Source organism: Zootoca vivipara, chromosome 4 (genome assembly GCF_963506605.1).
Source record: "Zootoca vivipara chromosome 4, rZooViv1.1, whole genome shotgun sequence".
In the NCBI taxonomy this organism is placed as follows: Eukaryota; Metazoa; Chordata; class Lepidosauria; order Squamata; family Lacertidae; genus Zootoca; species Zootoca vivipara.
Genome location: NC_083279.1, coordinates 46,558,165 through 46,577,880, shown reverse-complemented (window position 1 = coordinate 46,577,880; position 19,716 = coordinate 46,558,165). Strand labels below are relative to the sequence as shown.

At 40.0% G+C, this 19,716-nt stretch overlaps 1 protein-coding gene across 5 annotated transcripts in view; it reads right to left on the bottom strand.

Annotated features, from left to right (window-relative positions):
• Positions 1 to 19,716, bottom strand: part of KDM6A (lysine demethylase 6A) — a 101,861-nt gene that overhangs the window by 14,823 nt on the left and 67,322 nt on the right. For 4 of the 5 annotated variants that reach the window (XM_035114894.2, XM_035114895.2, XM_035114896.2 and 1 more), the window contains 7 exons: positions 17,746 to 18,521; positions 9,147 to 9,276; positions 7,322 to 7,427; positions 6,308 to 6,513; positions 4,449 to 4,513; positions 3,467 to 3,541; positions 2,133 to 2,281 (listed from right to left, as the gene is read on the bottom strand). In XM_035114894.2, coding sequence (XP_034970785.2) covers positions 2,133 to 2,281; positions 3,467 to 3,541; positions 4,449 to 4,513; positions 6,308 to 6,513; positions 7,322 to 7,427; positions 9,147 to 9,276; positions 17,746 to 18,521 — 1,507 coding nt within the window. Of the gene's footprint in view, positions 1 to 2,132; positions 2,282 to 3,466; positions 3,542 to 4,448; positions 4,514 to 5,692; positions 5,852 to 6,307; positions 6,514 to 7,321; positions 7,428 to 9,146; positions 9,277 to 17,745; positions 18,522 to 19,716 lie in introns of all 5 variants that reach the window. The other variant, XM_035114900.2, reaches the window with a different exon arrangement.

Here is a 19,716-nt window from a genome sequence, read left to right as displayed (position 1 = left end):
AGGTCCCTGTCTCAGGGGGCTTAACATCCATAAAACTAAGGAAGTGAGGGAAATTGCGCCTTGGGTAAATAGGGAAAGAATATGCAATTATTCTCAGCTGCAATGGATATGGGGAATAATGAGTTGTCAAAAGCATCATTTAAAAGGTGGGGATTGAGGAGGAATTTGAAGAAAGCAATAGAAGTGGCATCACAGACATTCTATTGGAGGCAATTTCATGCATAACAGGCAGCATGGAAGAAACAGCAGCCATTCTGAGGGGAACAGGTGGTCTTTGAATGGCTGAGGGTGATGGTGTAGATTCTAGAACAAGTGAAGGGATATGTGGGATGCAAGGGCTGATATAAAGCGACTCAAGGCCATGGAGGCGTTAGAACAGGGGGTGCCAACCTTCTTAGACCAGCAGGCACATTTTGATAGAGTGCTACTGCTAGTCACAAAATGGCTGTCAAGAGGTAGGGGAACATAACACGTCATGGCATAGTGCAATGTTAGAGAGAGTGCAGTCACTGCTTCCCCCCATCCCACAACAATCTTAGGTTTACCACGGGAAGTTGACTATGTCCTCCTCGTCCTAACTGTGAAGAAAAAGCTATTAAAGGCAAAAGAACCTTATTTACCCCAGTTCCAATCACTAAACCACAGCCTAGGTTGCCATGCAATTAAGCAGTCTATAAACTGTTGATGAAGAAACAAAGCATAACTATCTGCACCCACTTAACTGAGAGTAAGTCCCATGAAACACAGAGACTTACATCTGAGGTAGACATGTATACCACTGTACGGTAAGTTAACTTTGCAGTGAATTCTTAATGTGCGCCTGGATATCCCTTCCTGCACAGCAGGAGACATGCCTAAGCCTCTTTGCAAAGTTTTCATATTCTGCATTTACCATTTGGGGAGTGGATTATTTCACATTCACCTGAATTTATTGTGTGGCAGAAAAAAAATTATTGGAAGAGAAAGCCAGCAGTCAGGCTAACTCATTTTCACAGAAATTGCTTCTAAGGGCATCGAGACATTTTACTTCCTGACAATCTTTCTAGGAGGGGAGGGAAAGCTGAGAATCTGGAGCTCCTTCCTGTTGGTGCAAATGAAGGTGCTGCGTTAGCGATCCCCACATTAAAAACTAAAGAAAAGCTGACTTCCGCTCGTGCCCGTGGGAGTTATGGCTGACCCGTACCATCACCCCCGACCCCCATGGGGAATTGGGCGGCTGCTAGGGGAGTAAAGCAGTCTCCCCACCCTCCCCTCCCGGGTCTTTCAAGATGGCGATTGCTCATACTTGATTGTCGACGCGGCAGGAGATGCGCTCCAGTATAAGAGGGGAACTACGGGGAGGTTGGACTGGACAAAAAACCCACACAGAAGAACGATTTTGCCTCAAATCTCGTTTGCTGCTCATCTCAAAAGCTGTGATAAGAGAGGAGATAACACCTAGAGGATTTGATGGGAAAAGATCGGGAATAGAATGGATTATGAGGAAGATTTGGACATTAGAACTAGGATGGCAGGGTGAAACGTTATTAAGAATTCCCAGACTCTGAAGCATGGGAAGTCAAAAAATTGTATGATTTTGCATAATATTCGGTTTAATTGATTGTATTTGTAAAATTTGAAATAATTGATGTGATATAATTGGTTTGTAATTGGAAAATTTAATAAAAATTGTTTATAAAAAAAACTAAAGAAAAGCTAGTGAAGTATCCTGTAGCAGACAGGAAGTCGTCATAGGAACTTAAGGAGCTGCATCATATGGCCAGAGCAGCAAGAGCAAGAAGAATGGATTTTTATCCATTTATTACTATTGCTTTCATTTACACCCCACCCCCCACCCCCAAGGGAGTCCAAGGCACCTTTTTAATTGTTGGGTTTTATTAGTGATATTATGCTACATTTGTTGGAAACTGAAATCAGTGGCAATATTATATGGTCATCATTGCAGTCAAAGAGCCACTACAAAAGTAGCTGAGAGCACAACTAAGAAAATCTTCAGAACCAATAGGATGTATAAATCCATAATTCAGAATTATTAATGAAAAGTAAAGTTGCAAAAAGAAGACAGAACAATTGAGTAATTGTAAAAATGAAGAGGTGTTTTGTGTCAATATGTAGCACTCCACATTACTCACCTGGTGTTCTGCTGCCTGGCACCTTCATATACAACTGGACTGTATTCATTCCCAGGATTGTATGACCAACATGACTGAGGAGATTTCCTGCTGATACCACCCGCACAAAAGCAGGAAGCTTTGTAAGTTCATGAAGCTGTAGCTTCCACCTGTTGTAAAACAGCAAATTAATCCATCGTGGTATTTGGAGACGCAAAAACCAATTACATTACTTACACATTTACACAAGTAAAATCTATTGACCCTTTTGGGATGCTGGATCAGATAACTAATTTATACTGTCTTGATTAAGCCTTTTTCATGAACAAAAACCCCACGCCCAGCCACAATAGGCTGTGTAGGATCTCAGAATGGTTATGGTGGTTTGCTGGTTATGAGAACTAACAAATCCAACTGCTTTCTTTCACTGAGAGCCTCATGCTCTGCTTCCATCTTCATCCATTTGGTACTCCTGCGGGTAGCCAATATACATACAGCAAAACTTACATCAGACCTTACAAAAGGTTTGGCTTGCCTTGGGAAAGATAAAGCAACTATCAAATCCAATCATGTCAAATCTAATCAATCTCTAGGACCATAGCCTTCATAGTTGACGCCACACTGGACACCACTCAATTCTCCACAAGAGCCATGGCAGCAGCAGCAGCAAGACATACCCTGAGATGCTGACACACAAGCATGCACAAGGTCATTTGCCTGGACCTTTCATGAGCAGAAAGCTGTTTGGTGATTACACCTTAAAGAATATGTTGGCAGACCCCAAAGAAGAAAAGAATACAGTGTCCACCTCATACATGAGAAATGAAAAGTGATAATTTCACAGAACAACCTTCTCATATCAGGCACCTTCACACTCCTTTTGTATATCCATAACCTCAGGACGAAGCAGAGCAATCTAGAGTTTTGGAACTGAACCTCACCATGTCTCTCCTCTCTTTACATTAGGCTCAGGTGAGGCAGTGAGCGTGTGAGATCAGTGTTCAGAATCAGTACAGTAATGGATAGACTAGGAAACGGAAGCCCAATTCTACTAAAACAGAAATTATTTCAGAGTATGGTTCATATGCACATGAAGGTGCTGTTCAACCTGTTCTGGATAGTCCTGCATTCCTGAAAAGGACCAGATATGCAGTCTGTGGAAGCTTGTCCCTTGAAGGTCCAGTGTTATTAGAGTCATAGGGTGCCTGTCACTGGATGAGGCTAGTGTGTTGACCCAGGGGGTGCAGCTCAGTAAAATTTAAGTTAATAATACAATCCATGAAAAATATTCAAAGTTTGGTATCCTGAGAAGATTTAGTCCCCTATGGTGACTATATACATGTAGCTTTACTTACTTTTTGTCATCTGAAAGATCAATGTTGGTCCCAAATTTGATAGTTTTAAAAGGTCCTTTTCTCCTCCTCCCAGAACTATAAAATAAAGATTAATTATAGTTATAAATTTTAACTAATGGTTTTTAAAAAACCAGCATCTTAAAATGTGACTTTCATAGCCTGTGTATATTTTAAACCTAAGTGATCACCATGAGCTAGGAATGCATTTTTGTGTGAAAGGGCTATGAAACAATGTAACTATATATTTTGAAGTCAATTTGTAAAAATTTGGTAATTCAATTTTAAAAAAAATTCAAAAGAGAAACCATTTTGTTACTGAATTCAGATTACGGTACTTTGACTAAGCATGTGCTATTAGGTACCCTGTTCCTTAATTCTAAGGGTTTGTCTACCTTACCCTGCAACTATTTTGCAGCTCACTGATTGGTGAATCTTGGGGTTCTAGTAAAAAACAACAACACAGATTCTACAAGGCTACAACTTTGTTCATGCCTGTGCTGGGAGCAATAGAAAATATATTCACGAGTTATGCATATACAAGATTAGAAATTGAAACATTAAGAATACAAAACACACAACACATATGTATCCAGACATTAAAAAATCAATGTAGTTCTGGAAATATATGTGGCTGAGAAAACCTCTTCACCAGGTAAGGTCTGAGGCTTCTACATTTCTTTCCATTGCAGATTGTGAGTCGATGTATTAATACACTTACTCTATCGCTTCTCCTTTCACTGTGACCCAATTCATACATGCTTCCAGTTACTTCTATGTGGTGTAATCCCATTACACAGGATGCATGCATGTGAATACCAGTGGATCACATTGGTCTTGACCACATTCTCTCACCTCGCCAAATATGTGGAAAAACCACATGTAATCAACCCCACCCATTCTGTAGTATAGATTGTTTTAAGAAGCAACTCCTATGCTGTTGGGAGCACATGTGAAGGGAACCTACTGAATTCTATCCACTCACTTATCAGAAGATGTTGATTCACTATCTGAATGGTCCTTATGGTGACTTTTTTTCTCATTTTCCTCCTGCAAAAGTCAAACATTACATTTTTTAAAAATCAAATTCTACAAGTATTTGGTAAACATAAACAGTAAAGTATGGAACAGCTATTGATACCTCTATGAAAAGTGATTTTACTGGGAGATGCCTAAAGTCATTGCCTCCTCTTTTGACCACAAGAAAAGCCACTTAGCTCATGAAAGGCTTAGTTTACAGGATAATCTTAATCAACTTAGTGAACAACCATAAAAATATCACCCCCTGAGCAGCACCCACATTTTCTTCTTCTTCATCATCATCATCATCATCATCCAGCAAAATATAAATACACAATAAATAAAAACGCAAAGGCATCAGTATATTTATAATTCCAACAATAAAAAACCTACACACACACACACACACACACACACACACAGAGAGAGAGAGAGAGAGAGAGAGAGAGAGAGAGAGAGAGAGAGAGAGAGAGAATACTAAATGTAGGGCACCCTCTTCATACAGTTGATCTGATTTGCACTATTCTTTCTTGCTTCTAATTCTAGAATTGTGTTAGTTAATGGGAGATTAAACCCAAAGCTGACCAAGGGACCTGTGGAAGCAGCAATAAGTGCCACTGTATCAATAATATGGACCTCCCAGCAGGTTGGCACTCAGGCTGTTGGGTGCCCTCTGGTATACCCACAGAAAGCTCTGTAGTTGTACATGTCCCACCAGCCACGTTCTGGAAGTGATTTGCAGGAGAGAAAGGGAGAGCATTTCAGGGGCATGTTGAGAAGAATGTGGAGCCAAAAGATCCTAAGACTTCATTTCTCCAACAGGTCCCTTAAAAGGGCCCAGATCTACTCCTGCCCTGGGTTAGTGTAACCTTTTTTTCTCCCAAGTATGTCAACTGGAGTGGGGGGAAAGGAGAAAAGAGAAAGAGGTCTCTGCCCCAGCCAGTGTTGGCCAGTGGGGAATTGGATGTGGTGGTTGCTCCACTACAGAAGCTCCACGTTTTACTATAAACAGATATAACATATAAAAAACCAGAAAACCTTTGAGACATTCCTTTTCATCTAACAGTAATACATTTGTCCAAAAACCATTCAGACATGTGTTTCATTTCCCTACATTTCCCACTTGAAAAGGTGGGGCCCCACTCATGAGCCACCCACAGTTCTATTCCGCTCAATGCTTTGATGCATTCTCTGATCTTTCTAGCTTACCTTTTTGCCCTCAGAATCAAAGAGGCTGAATGCTTCTGGAAGCCCCCACCCTCCAACAGCGATGGAATTATCTAGGAGAACACAATGCTGGCTCCCTTCTTCAACCAGCAGACGAAAATCTTCAGTGGATTTCCCATTTCCCCCATCACCATTGGCAATCTAAAAAAATCCCATTTGTGTCCCTGATCAGCCCAACAAAGTACTATCAGAATCTCAGAATGTACCCACCCACCAAACCAGTCCAGCTTTCAATTCTTTTGTCGCCATTTTTTGCCTTGCTCACAACCCCTGTTGGTTTTTTCACATTCTTCCACCATATGTAACCCCAGGCAACATTCTCTCAGTAAGTATTTTAGATTTAATATTACAATGTCTATCTTTGTTTCTCATTTCTTACTGCAAGCAGTAATCTAAACCCTCCCTTCCAAATAATTTCACACAAATAATTTCAAAAAACAAGGTATTTTAGCCACCTTGATTATCCTGCTGTAAATGACTGTACATATTCTACTGTATCTCAAAAACCTATGCTTTTGGAGTAAAGTTAAGTGTGCATATATGATGCAGATCAGGAACAGATCTTAATTGACAAATAAATTATAATACCCTACTTACCCTTAATGATTCCTGGAATGAAGAGGCCTGGTACTGTGCATATTTAGCAATGGTAGTTTGAGATTTACTGCTTTCACAACGCCATATTTTCTTTGTTCCAGTGGGGTCCCAGTTTTCATCCAATGGTTGTAATAGCTGTGTCCTTACTTCTACTAAGTGTTCATTATTAGCTTCTACCAATGTTTTGGTAGAGAAGAGTCCTAGATCTAGGGAACAAGCATGTACTTAAACTGAGAGCTCTTTTGCATGCACTACTGTTGCATGAACAGCAGAGATAAATGAGTTAGCAAGCTAAAGCTTTAGACAGTACTAGCTATGAGCACATTAATACATGATCAATTCAATAAATATTTCTCAGCTGAATCAAAACCTGTTTAACAGTTTCAGGTTTCAGAAAACTTTCTTCAGCCAAATCTCCATTAAAAGGATGATAGATTTCACAAAGGAAAAAGCTACCAAAACCTGTGGCAGATGTCCAGGACCCTACTCAGCAGAATCAGCAGGAGAACCCCTCAGTGTAGCAGAACTGGCTCACCATATTTTGAAATAAGTGACATAATACACATTACCATCTAAAGGCCAGGAGAGCAGAACACTGTAAGTCCAGAGTCTAAAATTGTGTAGTGAAGTATTGGTTAGAGATCAATAAAAATTACTGAGCAGTTTGAATTTGCAGAATTAGATAGGCAGTTGAGTTCGTAGAACATACCTTACCAGTTCCAGTTCAGTACATTTTTACTGTTTTATGCAGTGGCCACTAAAATACATGTTACCATAAACTATATGAAAACAAAAATACAAAGACGAAGTGATCTGTAAGTACTTTAGGAGGACCCCCACTTCTAAACATTTGTATTACAGAAAAATATCTAAATATAGAGCCATGCACAATTAAATCATACTCAGAGTAGACCCTTAAAAATCAATGGACAAGTCAACAAATTTCCATGGCCATACTCTGCATCTGACTTGGTTGAATACAGCCCAAAGTAAATCTTTCTAGCTCAAACTTACCTAATTTAAGAGCTCCAGCAAGGCCACGTATTACAGTAACAGGATTGTTTGGATTTGTACAAAACTGATGTAAAGGTGGGAAGAAAGCATCACGCTTATTTTCCAACTACATAAGTAAAGAGAAAGTTCAGTATTAATGCAAGGAAATAGAATGCAGAGTTGTATCAGTCCCTTGTCATAATGCTTCCTAACAATTACATGCATCATGGCATGGCACTGCTACTCATTAGAAGTTATTTATGGGTTGTTAAGGATACTTCAAGAAGTATACTTAGATCAGTGTTTTTTTTCTAAAAAATGTTTAGGGGTATTCTCATTTTGACTCAAGAATACCACCATTTTATAGTTCAAATCGGGGGGAAATAAATACAGTAAATGGACAAAAGTACAAAGATTCACAAAATGTTTAGAGATATGCATACCCCTGCGTACCCCCAGAAAAAAAGCACTGACTAAGATGATATGCAGAAAGCAGGAGCAGCTCATCATGCAACTGTTCTGCAATGATTCAAGATGTGTGCTCTCTAGTGCTGTGGTTGTTTTTTCCTAGATGCTATAGAAAAAGTACTTATTGCCGTATTTAGAAAGTTATAAGGGTATGTAATAGGAATATGTTGGCAACTTAAATATTTATCAGAGACAGAAACAGATACATAATCTGAATTCTAGAATACAAAAAGGTAAGCAGACAATGACTGCATTTGAACATCCTGCTATACTATAGTTGTGTGAGACCAAATGAGTCCAGCTTCGTGAGTCCTATTAGGCTCACATAATATTTTGCTTCTATTTTTGGTTTGTAATGACAAACTGTGGATGACATTAACTATGGTAAAAGTGTAAAGCAAGGGTGGAGAATCTGTTCCCTCCAAACGTTGTTGCACAATTTCCATCATCACTAAATACAAACGGTGCTTGTTGGATCAGCCAGTTGGAGTCTAAAAACATCTGGAGGACCACAGGTTCCACAACCCTGGTTTAAAGCAAGCCCACTTCAAACCATGGTTTTTGAAACTGAATGGTTTGAACTAACCATAGTAAATGTAAACCAAAGTTCTGGGTCTGGCTTTGTGGAAGGAGGGGAAGTAGATCTGGGAATGCGCAGATGTGGGAGGAAGCTACCGTGTTTCTCATATTTTAAGGCATCCCAAAAAAATAAGCCATGACAGGATTTCAAAGGGTTGGTGAAAAATAAGACATACCCCGAAAATAAGCACTATCGCAAAGCCCCGACCGAGCGAGAGGCGAAGGCGCGGGACCCAGCAGGAGCTCCCTGCCTGCTTCCCCGAGCCGTAGCGCATCGGAGGACAGAGCCGAAGATCGGCGGGCGCTCCTTGCTGGGCTTGACAAGCCCGGGAAACAGCGCCCGCCGATCTTCGGCCCTGTGCTGTGTGACGGGCGGGGGTGGGGGGGAAGCGGAGATCGTTCTCCGCTCTCCCCCCACCCCCGCCTGTCACCGAAGATCGGCGGGCGCTGTTTGCTGGGCTTGACTGTTCCATTTCACTGTATCTGAAGAAGTGTGCATGCACACGAAAGCTCATACCAAAATAAAAACTTAGTTGGTCTTTAAGGTGCTACTGAAGGAATTTTTGCATTTAATAAGTCATTCTGCTTTATAAACCACTTTGAAAAGCTGTTTGAAATGCAGCACTGGGAGGTAGGTAGAAGGCAATATGCTTTGTGAAAAATGTTTGATGCGTACTAGGCCTTTTATAAACCTAAAGGGTTTTATAGCAAGAGTATTTCTAGAAAAACATGATCAGCATATAGTCTTTTATTTTAAAAGGCAACAAAATGTTCTTACAACTATCTAAACGATACTTACATAAATACTAGGTGTAGGTGGATTAAGCTTGTCCTTTGGCAGGGGAGGATATGGAGGTGGTGGTGGTCTTGGAGGAGGACATTTATCCAATAAAATGCTACTGTTAGATAAGCCATTTTTACCCAGATTCCTAAGAAGAAACAAAAACAGTTATACAAACACCTGATGAATGCAGAAAATTATCAACCTTCAATTACTATACATACAATTTAAGTTCAAAAGTGAACTGATTATCATGTGATACACAAATACAGTACACGCATACATATATATGAGCTTTTTATATTTACTTAACTATATTTTCTTACTTCCTTTGCTCCCTGAATTTGAGTTTAAGATAAATTTCAATAGCAGTTATCTGAAAAATAGATTATTAACCTGAAATATTAAGTAGATTATTTTCTCCATTTTAAGGAAAATTTGTTCCCATGGGGCTGTATCCAATGTTAGTTCTACTCAGAGCTGATGAACCCTAGTTAAGTCATGTCCATGAATTTCTTTGGTTTTTACTCTGAATAGAACTAATGTTGGAGGCAACTCTTGGAAAGTTGGAAGACATCTAATTAGGTTCAGAGAGCATCAACATAAATATATTCATAGGTATCAGTGCACTCAGAAGATTATGAAGCAGAGGAAAGGTAGATGCGTGCATCTAGTTGTGAAAGCAAAGAGCTAACTGGGAGTTTCATTCACCTCCTCATTTCATAGCCCAGAAGGGAGGGATAGAGAAGAACAGTATGAAAGAAGGTAGATAGCAAAGAAAACAGCTATGTGACCACCTGTGCAGTAGATCCTTCTGACAGAATACAGGAAATCACATGCACATCAGTGCATGGGCACACATACACGTTCAAAAGGGTCTGCATTCATACAAATATCAGTTATGCCATGGCTGGGGGTGGTGGAAAATAAAAAAACAACAAACAGCAAAACTGGTATTACAATAAATCTATTAAAACTAAAAACAAAAACAATTGTAGTCACTAACTATGGTCTGATCCACATGTCACTTTAAACCATAGTAAAACTAAACTGTGGTTTAAAGGTGTACATGCAGCTGAAAAGTGCACACCACTGAAAGTGTGGGTCCTTTGCTCCACCCCCACTCTTACAGCTGCTGGTTTAGTGTAATGCCTGAACCTGGTTCATGGTTTGTTTCTTTCCAAATAAACCTTGATTTTGTTCATGGCTTACCAGGAGAGGTGGTAGAGTGAAGTGCTACGTGGAATGAACTCATGAATTTCAGCAGTGTGCTCTGGCATGATGCACAATCACATTTTAAATATTGTTTAGTTTGACTATGGTTTACTGTAATGTGCAAATGAGCCCTGCCGTGTTTTGCAGATCTCATGAGATAAGCTTTATTCAATTTCAGAAGTTTTGTAGCATTATAGAAAATGTCTAGAATGATAAATATGCTGCAGGGTCTTTTTTGACATCTCTAGAAACATTCTATTTTTATAATATTTGATGTGAGGTAGACAAAAGATTGAATTAAATAGCTGTGACTGCATACAGCAAAGAACAGATGAAAAAGAAGTATTTGGGGAAGGAGTAGTGGCTGGACATCAGCATTACATTATTATTTTTTACTTATACAAGCCAGGATTGAACTTTTAAGCAGATCACGATCAAAACATGCTCCCCCAACCTAGTGCCCTCTAGATATTTTAAACTATAACTCCCACCAGCCCCATCCAGAATGGCCAATGGTCGGGGGTGATGAGAGCTGTAGTACAACAACATCTGGAGGGCACCAAGCCGGAGAAAAATAGTCAAAAAGAAATCTTTCCCATCCATATTCAATATCAAAATTCAATATGCTGCTTCTCTCCAAAGCAAACACCAAAGCAGGGGGTCCATTCTATGCTGACTATGGTAACAGGAGATCATCCTGAGAACTGTCACCACCACCACCACCACCTCCCACCTTCCTCTCAAATGAGCCCAGGGCAGGAAACACCCAGTGATAAAACAATAGAAACATTTAAAAGAAATCCAATACATATACAGATTGGGAAAGACCTCAACTTAAAAGGTGACTGAAAAGAGTACGGTGCCAAAAAGAGAACAGAGATGGTGCCTGTCTAATAAATAATAATAATAATAATAATAATAATAATAATAATAATAATAATAAATCAATCCAAAGGCTAGGTGCCACAAAACTGAAGGCCCTATTCTGACATGGTGTGGATCTGATAAGATCTTAATCTGTAGAGTGCAGTGATCAATTTGGTATATAAAGGATGAGACAATATTTCAGATATCCTGGACCCAAGCTGAATAGCAATTTATACACCAAAAGCACCACCTTGAACTTAGTCCAGTAGCTAATTGTCAGCCAGTGCAATTGTTTCAACAGTAGGGTGACATGCCGGCAATATCCTGCCCCAGCTCCAGCTTCTGGACCAAGCATCAAGAGCAGCCCCACAAAAAGTGAATCGGAGTAATCCAGCTCAGAGGTTACCAGTGCATGGATGACAGTGGTCAGGCAACCCTAGTTCATAAACAGATGGAGCTGTTTTACCAACCAAAGCTGCTAGAAGGCACTAGCCACTGAGGTCACCTGAGCCTCTAGTGATGAAGATGAATCCAGAAGTACCCCAACTACAAACCTGCTTTTTCAAGTGAGAACAACCCCATCCAAAGCAGGCAATTGATCAATTATCCAAAAACAATTTCTTTGATTTAAACACTACAATTCAATAGATGTGTTATAAGATTTAATAATATTTATTTAATTCTGGAATCTATTGTCAGAATATATTAATTGTTAGAATAGATTTATTTCTGGAAGGTTTTCTATGCTAAGTGAACCAAAATAAAAATGAAAAGGTACAGAGAAAAATGGTAATGGTAATTATAATTATTCTTCTATTGGCAAGGTGTTAAGAGAACTCTGTTCAGTGTTTCCTGCATTGTCTGTTAAGAAAAATTAACAAAATAATGTGTTACCAAAAAACAATAACCTCAAAATAAGTTGTCAGAAATAATTTGTCTTGCAGAGAAATGTCAATGAAATCAGAAAATAAAGACCAACATTTAGTGTTATGAATACAATTTTAATTTTTTTGCCTAAAATATAAAGAATCTTTTATTCCTGAAGTATCTTTGAGGACTTTCCAATTCACCTGGAGCAAGTAACAATTGCTTCCAGGGGAGTAGACAACTTGCAGCTACACCAACCATTCTTCTGCCACACTGCTCTATCTTTTCTGTCTTTCCTCTTTCAGGCCATTTAAAGCTACAGTGGTACCTCGGGTTAAGAATTTAATTCGTTCTGGAGGTCTGTTCTTAACCTGAAACTGTTCTTAACCTGAGGTACCACTTTAGCTAATGGGGCCTCCCGCTGCTGTTGTGCCGTCGCCGCACGATTTCTGTTCTCATCCTGAAGTAAAGTTCTTAACCCAAGGTACTATTTCTGAATTAGTGGAGTCTATAACCTGAAGCGTCTGTAACCTGAGGTACCACTGTATATACCAGACAGCAAGCGATATAGTAGAGCAGTATTATAATAGTTGCATGCACTCTCCCCAACCCTCTCACCTTCCTGATCTTAAGGAGACAGTAGAATTGCGTGCATAACACTACAGTGACATGGGCGGGAAGAGGATGAGCAGTTTGGGATGCGTATGTCTGGCTTCTGTTTAGTTATTTTTTAAAGCTGAATTAAGCACAGTATTAACCACCTTTCTTCATTCCACTCTGTCAAACAATATGTTATTTTTCTACAACTTCTAGAAATAAATCTGAAATCCTTTTAATCTTCTCAGGCCTTAGAAGTATATACGCAAGGGGGGGGGGGGAAATGGGGAAAACAAATTATATTCAAGGAAGATGAATAGAGATGCTTAAACAGGTTTAAACTCTATTAAAGGCATTGCCTAACTTAAAGGGGGGGAAGGGGGCATATTTTCTCAAATTCTGCTACCCTACTCAGCTCCCTAAACTTGTAAAATATCTGTTCTAGAAGGTTGGGGAACCCTCCAGAACAGTGTGGAACATTGTAGGGAAGGTTGCAGGGGGGAGAAGGAATTGAAGAACACCCGTAACCTGCTGGACTTCCAGTATGGAAAGCCTCTGCTGGTTCACAACTCATGAGCAGAATGGCAGCAAAGGATTCATTAATCAACAATATATTAATAAGCTCTGTTGTTAAATATTTACTAATATACTGCTATTGAATTAATAATGGCCAAGTTGTTAATTAGCTGCTGTGGAACCATTTCAAATAGGGAGATAACATTTTGGATGATTGCAAGACTAACATTCAAATGGATTTTAAAGATTTTGATAATCACAAGAAACAATAATGAAATAATAAGGATGGGAAGGCTTGGAAAGTAAGGCAATATTGAGCCCAGTAGGGTTGTGTCTATGCTAAGGTCCAATGTGTAGATTACATATTTGCTTCCAATTCTCTTTCCATTTCCAGAAGTTACACCTTATTTTTAAGTAAAACAAAATATAAGATTTAAGTGAGATATTAACTAAGCCTCAGCAATGACTTCTATTAAGTTGCAATTCACAGTCAAGCTTTGCAAAAAAAGTTCTTATGTGTCCAGACTAAAACATATATGCTACTAATAAATAAAACCCTTCACTAACATGCTACTGAGGTTATAAATATTAAATATAAAGATACAAAGCTACTAAATATAAAATGGAACACAGAGCTATATACAAATGTTCTACACAGCTTGTCTCATGTGCAGATGGAGTTCCTGGAAAGCAACAGTATCTTTATTTGATGCACTATTGGGGGCATGGCAGTAAATGAAAAGGGCGTGTAACCAGTCAGAAATGAAATTTCACTGTTGCTAACAAGTTTGCTCAGCAAATTGGGAGTGCTATACTTTTACTGAGCATGATAAAAAGAATGCAAGGATATTAACTGAATATTTTAAATCTAATAAAACATTTTACCAATATTTATACTAGGAATTACCTGGTAAACATTCTATTCAAATATTTAATTTTTCTCATTGATTTTAAACTTGTTGTTTGCTGCCCTGAGCTCCTTAATAATCAATTAGAGGGTGAAAAAATGCAGAATATATCATAAAATGCCTACAAGTGGTAGGCTCATGCTTCCAATAATATACAGTTCTCGTTAATCTCATCTTAATAGAGCACAGCGTGGAAAAAATGCACAGAAATTTAATGGCAAGGATCATTCAATGGAACATCTTTCAAATAAGAATAGGTTTAAAGGGACAGATTAAAAGGCAGAATACAGGTAGCAAAGGGATTCCCAGCAATTAAGACAGATGATGAAATTTAATAGCTTTACAACAAATCTTTACACATAAAATACACATGACTATATAGAATTCAGTAACATGACATTAGGAGTCTTGTCATGCACCTGCTGCTCTATGATCTCTTACATTATCGGTCAGTCCTCAATGCTTTTCTTCCTTCTCCTACCCTACTTTATATTTTCTTGTCCATTAGAATGTAAACAAAGGATATTGTAGCACTTTCAAGACTAACAAATTTATCATGGCATAAACTTTCATGAATTAAGAGTCCTGTTTATCAGATGCATTGAACATTATCCTTAGTTGGCAGGAAAAGAAACACATGGGTGCAAATTTTTAACCTCTCTCTACATCCATCAGTATTTATACCTGTCACTCGAGGATAACATTCCTTGAATATGATTAAATAGACGCTAATCCAAGAAAGCTTATGTCATAATAAATGTTAGCCTTTAATCCAACTTCTGGGTTCTGGACCCTCTCATTTCTAAGGCCCAACTGTGCTTATGTAGTAATCTTCTCCGCTCTGTGTTACCTCGGATGGCAGGGAGAATGTATAAAAGAGGAGGGGGAGAGCACATCTGGGAAGTTGGGGGGGTTGCGTATCTGTTAAGAGTCACAGAAACACTTTCCCCTGCCTGCATCTAATAGTTGCAATTATTAAGGGACAGAGTAAAAGAGGACCACATTGCACACAAAAGTTCTGAAGCACTGTGACATCTACTGAGCAGGATCACAAGAGCTAGTTTAGGGTTGACCAGGAACTTATATTTACCAAAGGGAATTTCCAATTTTCCTTTGAATTGAGGCCAACTACCCTTTCACTGGGACGCGAGTGGTGCTGTGTTCTAAACCACTGAGCCTAGGGCTTGCCAATCGGAAGGTCGGCGGTTTGAATCCCCGCGACGGGGTGAGCTCCCGTTGCTCGGTCCCAGTTCCTGCCCACCTAGCAGTTCGAAAGCATGCCAAAGTGCAAGTAGATAAATAGAAACCACTCCAGCGGGAAGGTAAACGGCATTTCTGTGCGCTGCTCTGGTTTTGCCAGAAGCGGCTTAGTCAGCTGGCCACATGACCTAGAAGCTGTCTGCGGACAAACATCGGCTCCCTCGGCCAGTAAAGCGAGATGAGCGCAGCAACCCCAGAGTCGTCCGCAACTGGACTTAACGGTCAGAGGTCCCTTTACCTTTATTTACTCTTTCACTACACAACTGTTAGAAGACATATGAAGGCAGAACTGTATTGGGAAGCTTTTAATTTTTAATGTTTTATGATGTTGCCCAGAGTGGCTGGGGCAACCCAGTCAAATGGGTGGGGTACAACTACTACTACTACTACTACTAATTTAATACCACCCTGTGAAGATCACAGGGCAGTTTATAATATAAAAAACACAAAAATCATACCATAATAACAAACAAAAACAATACCCCCCGAGAATTCAAAATAGATGGTTTAATTGGCCAAAGGCCAGGGAGAAGAGGAATGTTTTAGCCTAGCACCTAAAGATATGTAATGAAGGTGTCAGGCAAGCCTCCCTGGGGAGAGCAATCTATAAGTAGGGAGCCATTACAGAAAAGACCCGTTCTTGTGTTGCCACCCTCCAAATCTCTCGCAGCGGAGGCACACAAAGAAGGGCCTCAGAGGATGATCACGGGGTCTGGGTAGGTCCATATGGGGAGAAGCAGTCCTTGAGGCATTGCGGTCCTGAGCCATTTAAGGCTTTATAGGTCAAAATAAACACATTGAATTGAGCCTGGAAACTAACTAGCAGCCAGTGCAGTAGGTCCAGGATCAGTGTTACATGCTCAAACCATCTTGGCCCAGTGAGCAACCTGGTTGCCGAATTCTGCACAAGCTGAGAATTCCGAACAATCCTCAGAGGCAGCCCCAGGTATAATGCATTGCAATAATCTAACCCAGGTTACCAGCACAGAAAACATAAGTTAAGACTATCCTTGTCCAGATAGGGGCACAGCTCAGCCACCACCAAAGCTAATGAAAGGTGCTCCATGACACTGAGCCTGTAGTGACAACAATGGATCCAGAAGGACCCCCAAGATGAGTACCAACTCCTTCAAAAGGGACTGTAACCCCATAAAGAGCAGGCAACATCCAATCCATCTGGTCCAGGGCCACACACTTAGTTAGGATTAACTTTAGTTTGTTGGCTCATCCACTGCCTCATATGCAGATGTAAAGGAGGAGCAGAGCTGGGTGCCATCAGCACATTGCTGACAACGTACTACGAAACACTGGATGACCCCACTCAGAGGTTTCATGCAGATGTTAAACAACACAGGGAATAAAACTGAACCCTGAGGAACCCCAAATTGTAGGCTCCATGGGGTCAAATAACACTCTCCAAACATCACCCTCTGCACATATACATCCATCACCCCTAATTTGGACAGCCATTCCAGAAGGGTACCATTGTCAATGGTATCAAAATCTGCTGGGGGTAGAGGAGAATTAACAGGGACACATTTCCCCTGCCTTTCTCCCAACAGAGGTTATCATACAGAACAACCAAAGCAGTTTCTATGCCAAAAATTGGATATTTGTTTATGCAATTCAATATGCCAGGCAGCAGTATGTCATACATAATTTGTAGCTGTTGTTTCAGGAAAACCAAACTAGAGATTCTTTAGAATAATGAAACTAATTTCATGCCCCTTTGTTTCCTGGCCTCAATCTCTGTAATAGAAATCCTAGGAGTCTCTAGTTAAGGTAAAGGGACCCCTGACCATTAGGTCCAGTCGCGGATGACTCTGGGGTTGCAGCGCTCATCTTGCTTTACTGGCCAAGGGAGCAGGCGTACAGCTTCCGGGTCATGTGGCCAGCATGACTAAGCGACTTCTGGCGAACCAGGGCTCACGGAAATGCCGTTTACCTTCCCGCCAGAGCGGTACCTATTTATCTACTTGCACTTTGACGTGCTTCCGAACTGCTAGGTGGGCAGGAGCTGGGACCGAGCAATGGAAGCTCACCCCGTTGTGGGGATTCGAACCGCTGACCTTCTGATCAGCAAGCCCTAGGCTCACAAATACATATTTTCAGTACATACATTTCAAGCTAATTATTGTTCCATATACTGACATAAATTTCATTTAATTCTCCCTCAACCAAGTTATAGCTGAAGCTAACTTTATTCTAAACAACTTTAAAACCATTCATTCTCAAATAAGATCTACAGTCGGTAAAAATAAATTAATTTATAGTTACAGCTGAATACTTCATATTCCTTTAAATAGCAACTTCAACCATTTTTTTAAAAAAAAATCACTTGGAACATAAAATTATATATTTTCTTTTAGAGGAGTTTGATCACTTACCTGCATGCTTTTAGAACCTCTGCAGAACTGGGATATATAGATACCGACATTGATGGTATGATCTGGGGATTAGTCTTGTGAACAATAAGAGGAGGGTTGGTTTTTATGGGGCTCTGGGAGTCCTCCAACGCCTCTCCGTTAACTGCATGTCCACTATGAGGGCTGTTAAGGCTGGTAACACTGTTTGTGGTAGTCTGTTCAGTAGATTTTGGAGAGGGTGTTGCTGTGGAAATGGCTGAAGATGGTGAGGAGGCAACAGAATTCTCAGTCTTTGTATGAACAGGTGGATGAATGTTATTGATTTTGTCACAGGTTCCAGTACCCACATTGTTATTGGCTTTTCCCATCAACAAGGCAGAGAGCTGAGGATTGTCTGAACTAAGTAAACCTGGTGACTTAGAATCTCCATGGCTAGGGCTAGAAACAGCATCTGCCGTCACCTGATGGACATGATTAGGAAGTCCTTCTACACTGGCAGTGCTGTTAGGTGTCTCTCCAGAATGCCTGTTTGTGTCAGGCACTGCTGATGTGTTTCCTGAAGGCTTGCTCTCTTTGGTTAAGGTAATGCCTTGTTGTCCACCTGAGGTAGCAGTGTGAGAGGGGAGGTGATTGAGAGCAGCCCCCTGTGTTACTGAATTGCTAGGCATGGTAGGATGTCCATTCTGATTTTGAATACCAGTGCCAGCTGCCTGGAGATGCTGGGAAGGCCCAGTGGAAGAAAGAGGTCGTTCACTATTAGGACCTGCCAAATGTGAACTCTGACCTTTGTGAAGCCCCTAAAGAAAAGAAAAATAGTTTAGTATTTAAATATCTCTATCTATTGTATATCTATAATAACAACCTTGAATATTCCTGGTTGTATGTAAGCTTGATACTTGCACAGAAACACTGCATGACAGAAATCAAATGTAATTTGCACATTTTTCATTAGTTTTAAACACAAATTAAGTAAATGGAAAAATGTTGTGTGCTCACAAAAGCAATCTTGAAATTAAAATGTCAGTGGGAAGAAGCTGCCTTCACATCCCCAACCTCCCCAAAGGGAGCCGAGGCAGCACTACAGAACTAACTGTTGAACGTGAAGCTCATTTTGAGAAGGGATAAGGACAGACAGCCACGTGCAAAGATCCCAGAACACTACATGGCATTAACTATTAACTAGCTGAATGTACACTAGAAACTCAACTGTTTGCCTTGAAGGCAATTCTTATGTGCCATAGGCCATAGAGCAAGTGGCTATTTGCAAAATACATTAAATGATTAACAATACATAGCAAAGCAAATACCTTTAAGTCCCATCTTAACAAGTGGATTGCAAATATTGTAATGTCTTATCTTCCTCTTAGTTAGTAAAACCCAAGAGCTTAAAAACTATGGATATTATAACCACCAGGCCTTAGCAAGACATTTTTGCCCCTTAGACTCAAGATCTGACATACTGTATATTCCTGCGTATAAGACTACTTTTTAACCCAGGAAAATCTTCTCAAAAGTCGGGGGTCGTCTTATACGCCGGGTCGTATTTCTTATACGGTGAGTATATCCCAAACTCTATATTTTAACTGGGAAAGTTGGGGGTAGTCTTATACGCCCAGTCATCTTATACGCTGGAATATATGGTAGTTTTACAACTTTACTTAAACAAGAATAATAGAGAGAACAACCCATGTGCCCTGAAATCTCTATATGGCCTAAAAACATCCTAGAAAACAGCCCTTTCCATCCAGTTATGAAAAAAGCATTTAATTGTCAGAAATTTATAAATATGAGGCAACCTAGCTATGAAGACAATATCTGGATTCATTCCAGTCCCTGTGAACTGGGGCTATATGCACATGTAAACAGCTTTGCTATCAAGAAATTAACATTAAGGCAATAATACACCCAACTAAGGAGTCCCAAAATGAAGAGATGCACCTATAAAAAAGCTGCATGGTTCTTTTATAACACAGAAGCAGTGTTCTTCAACCT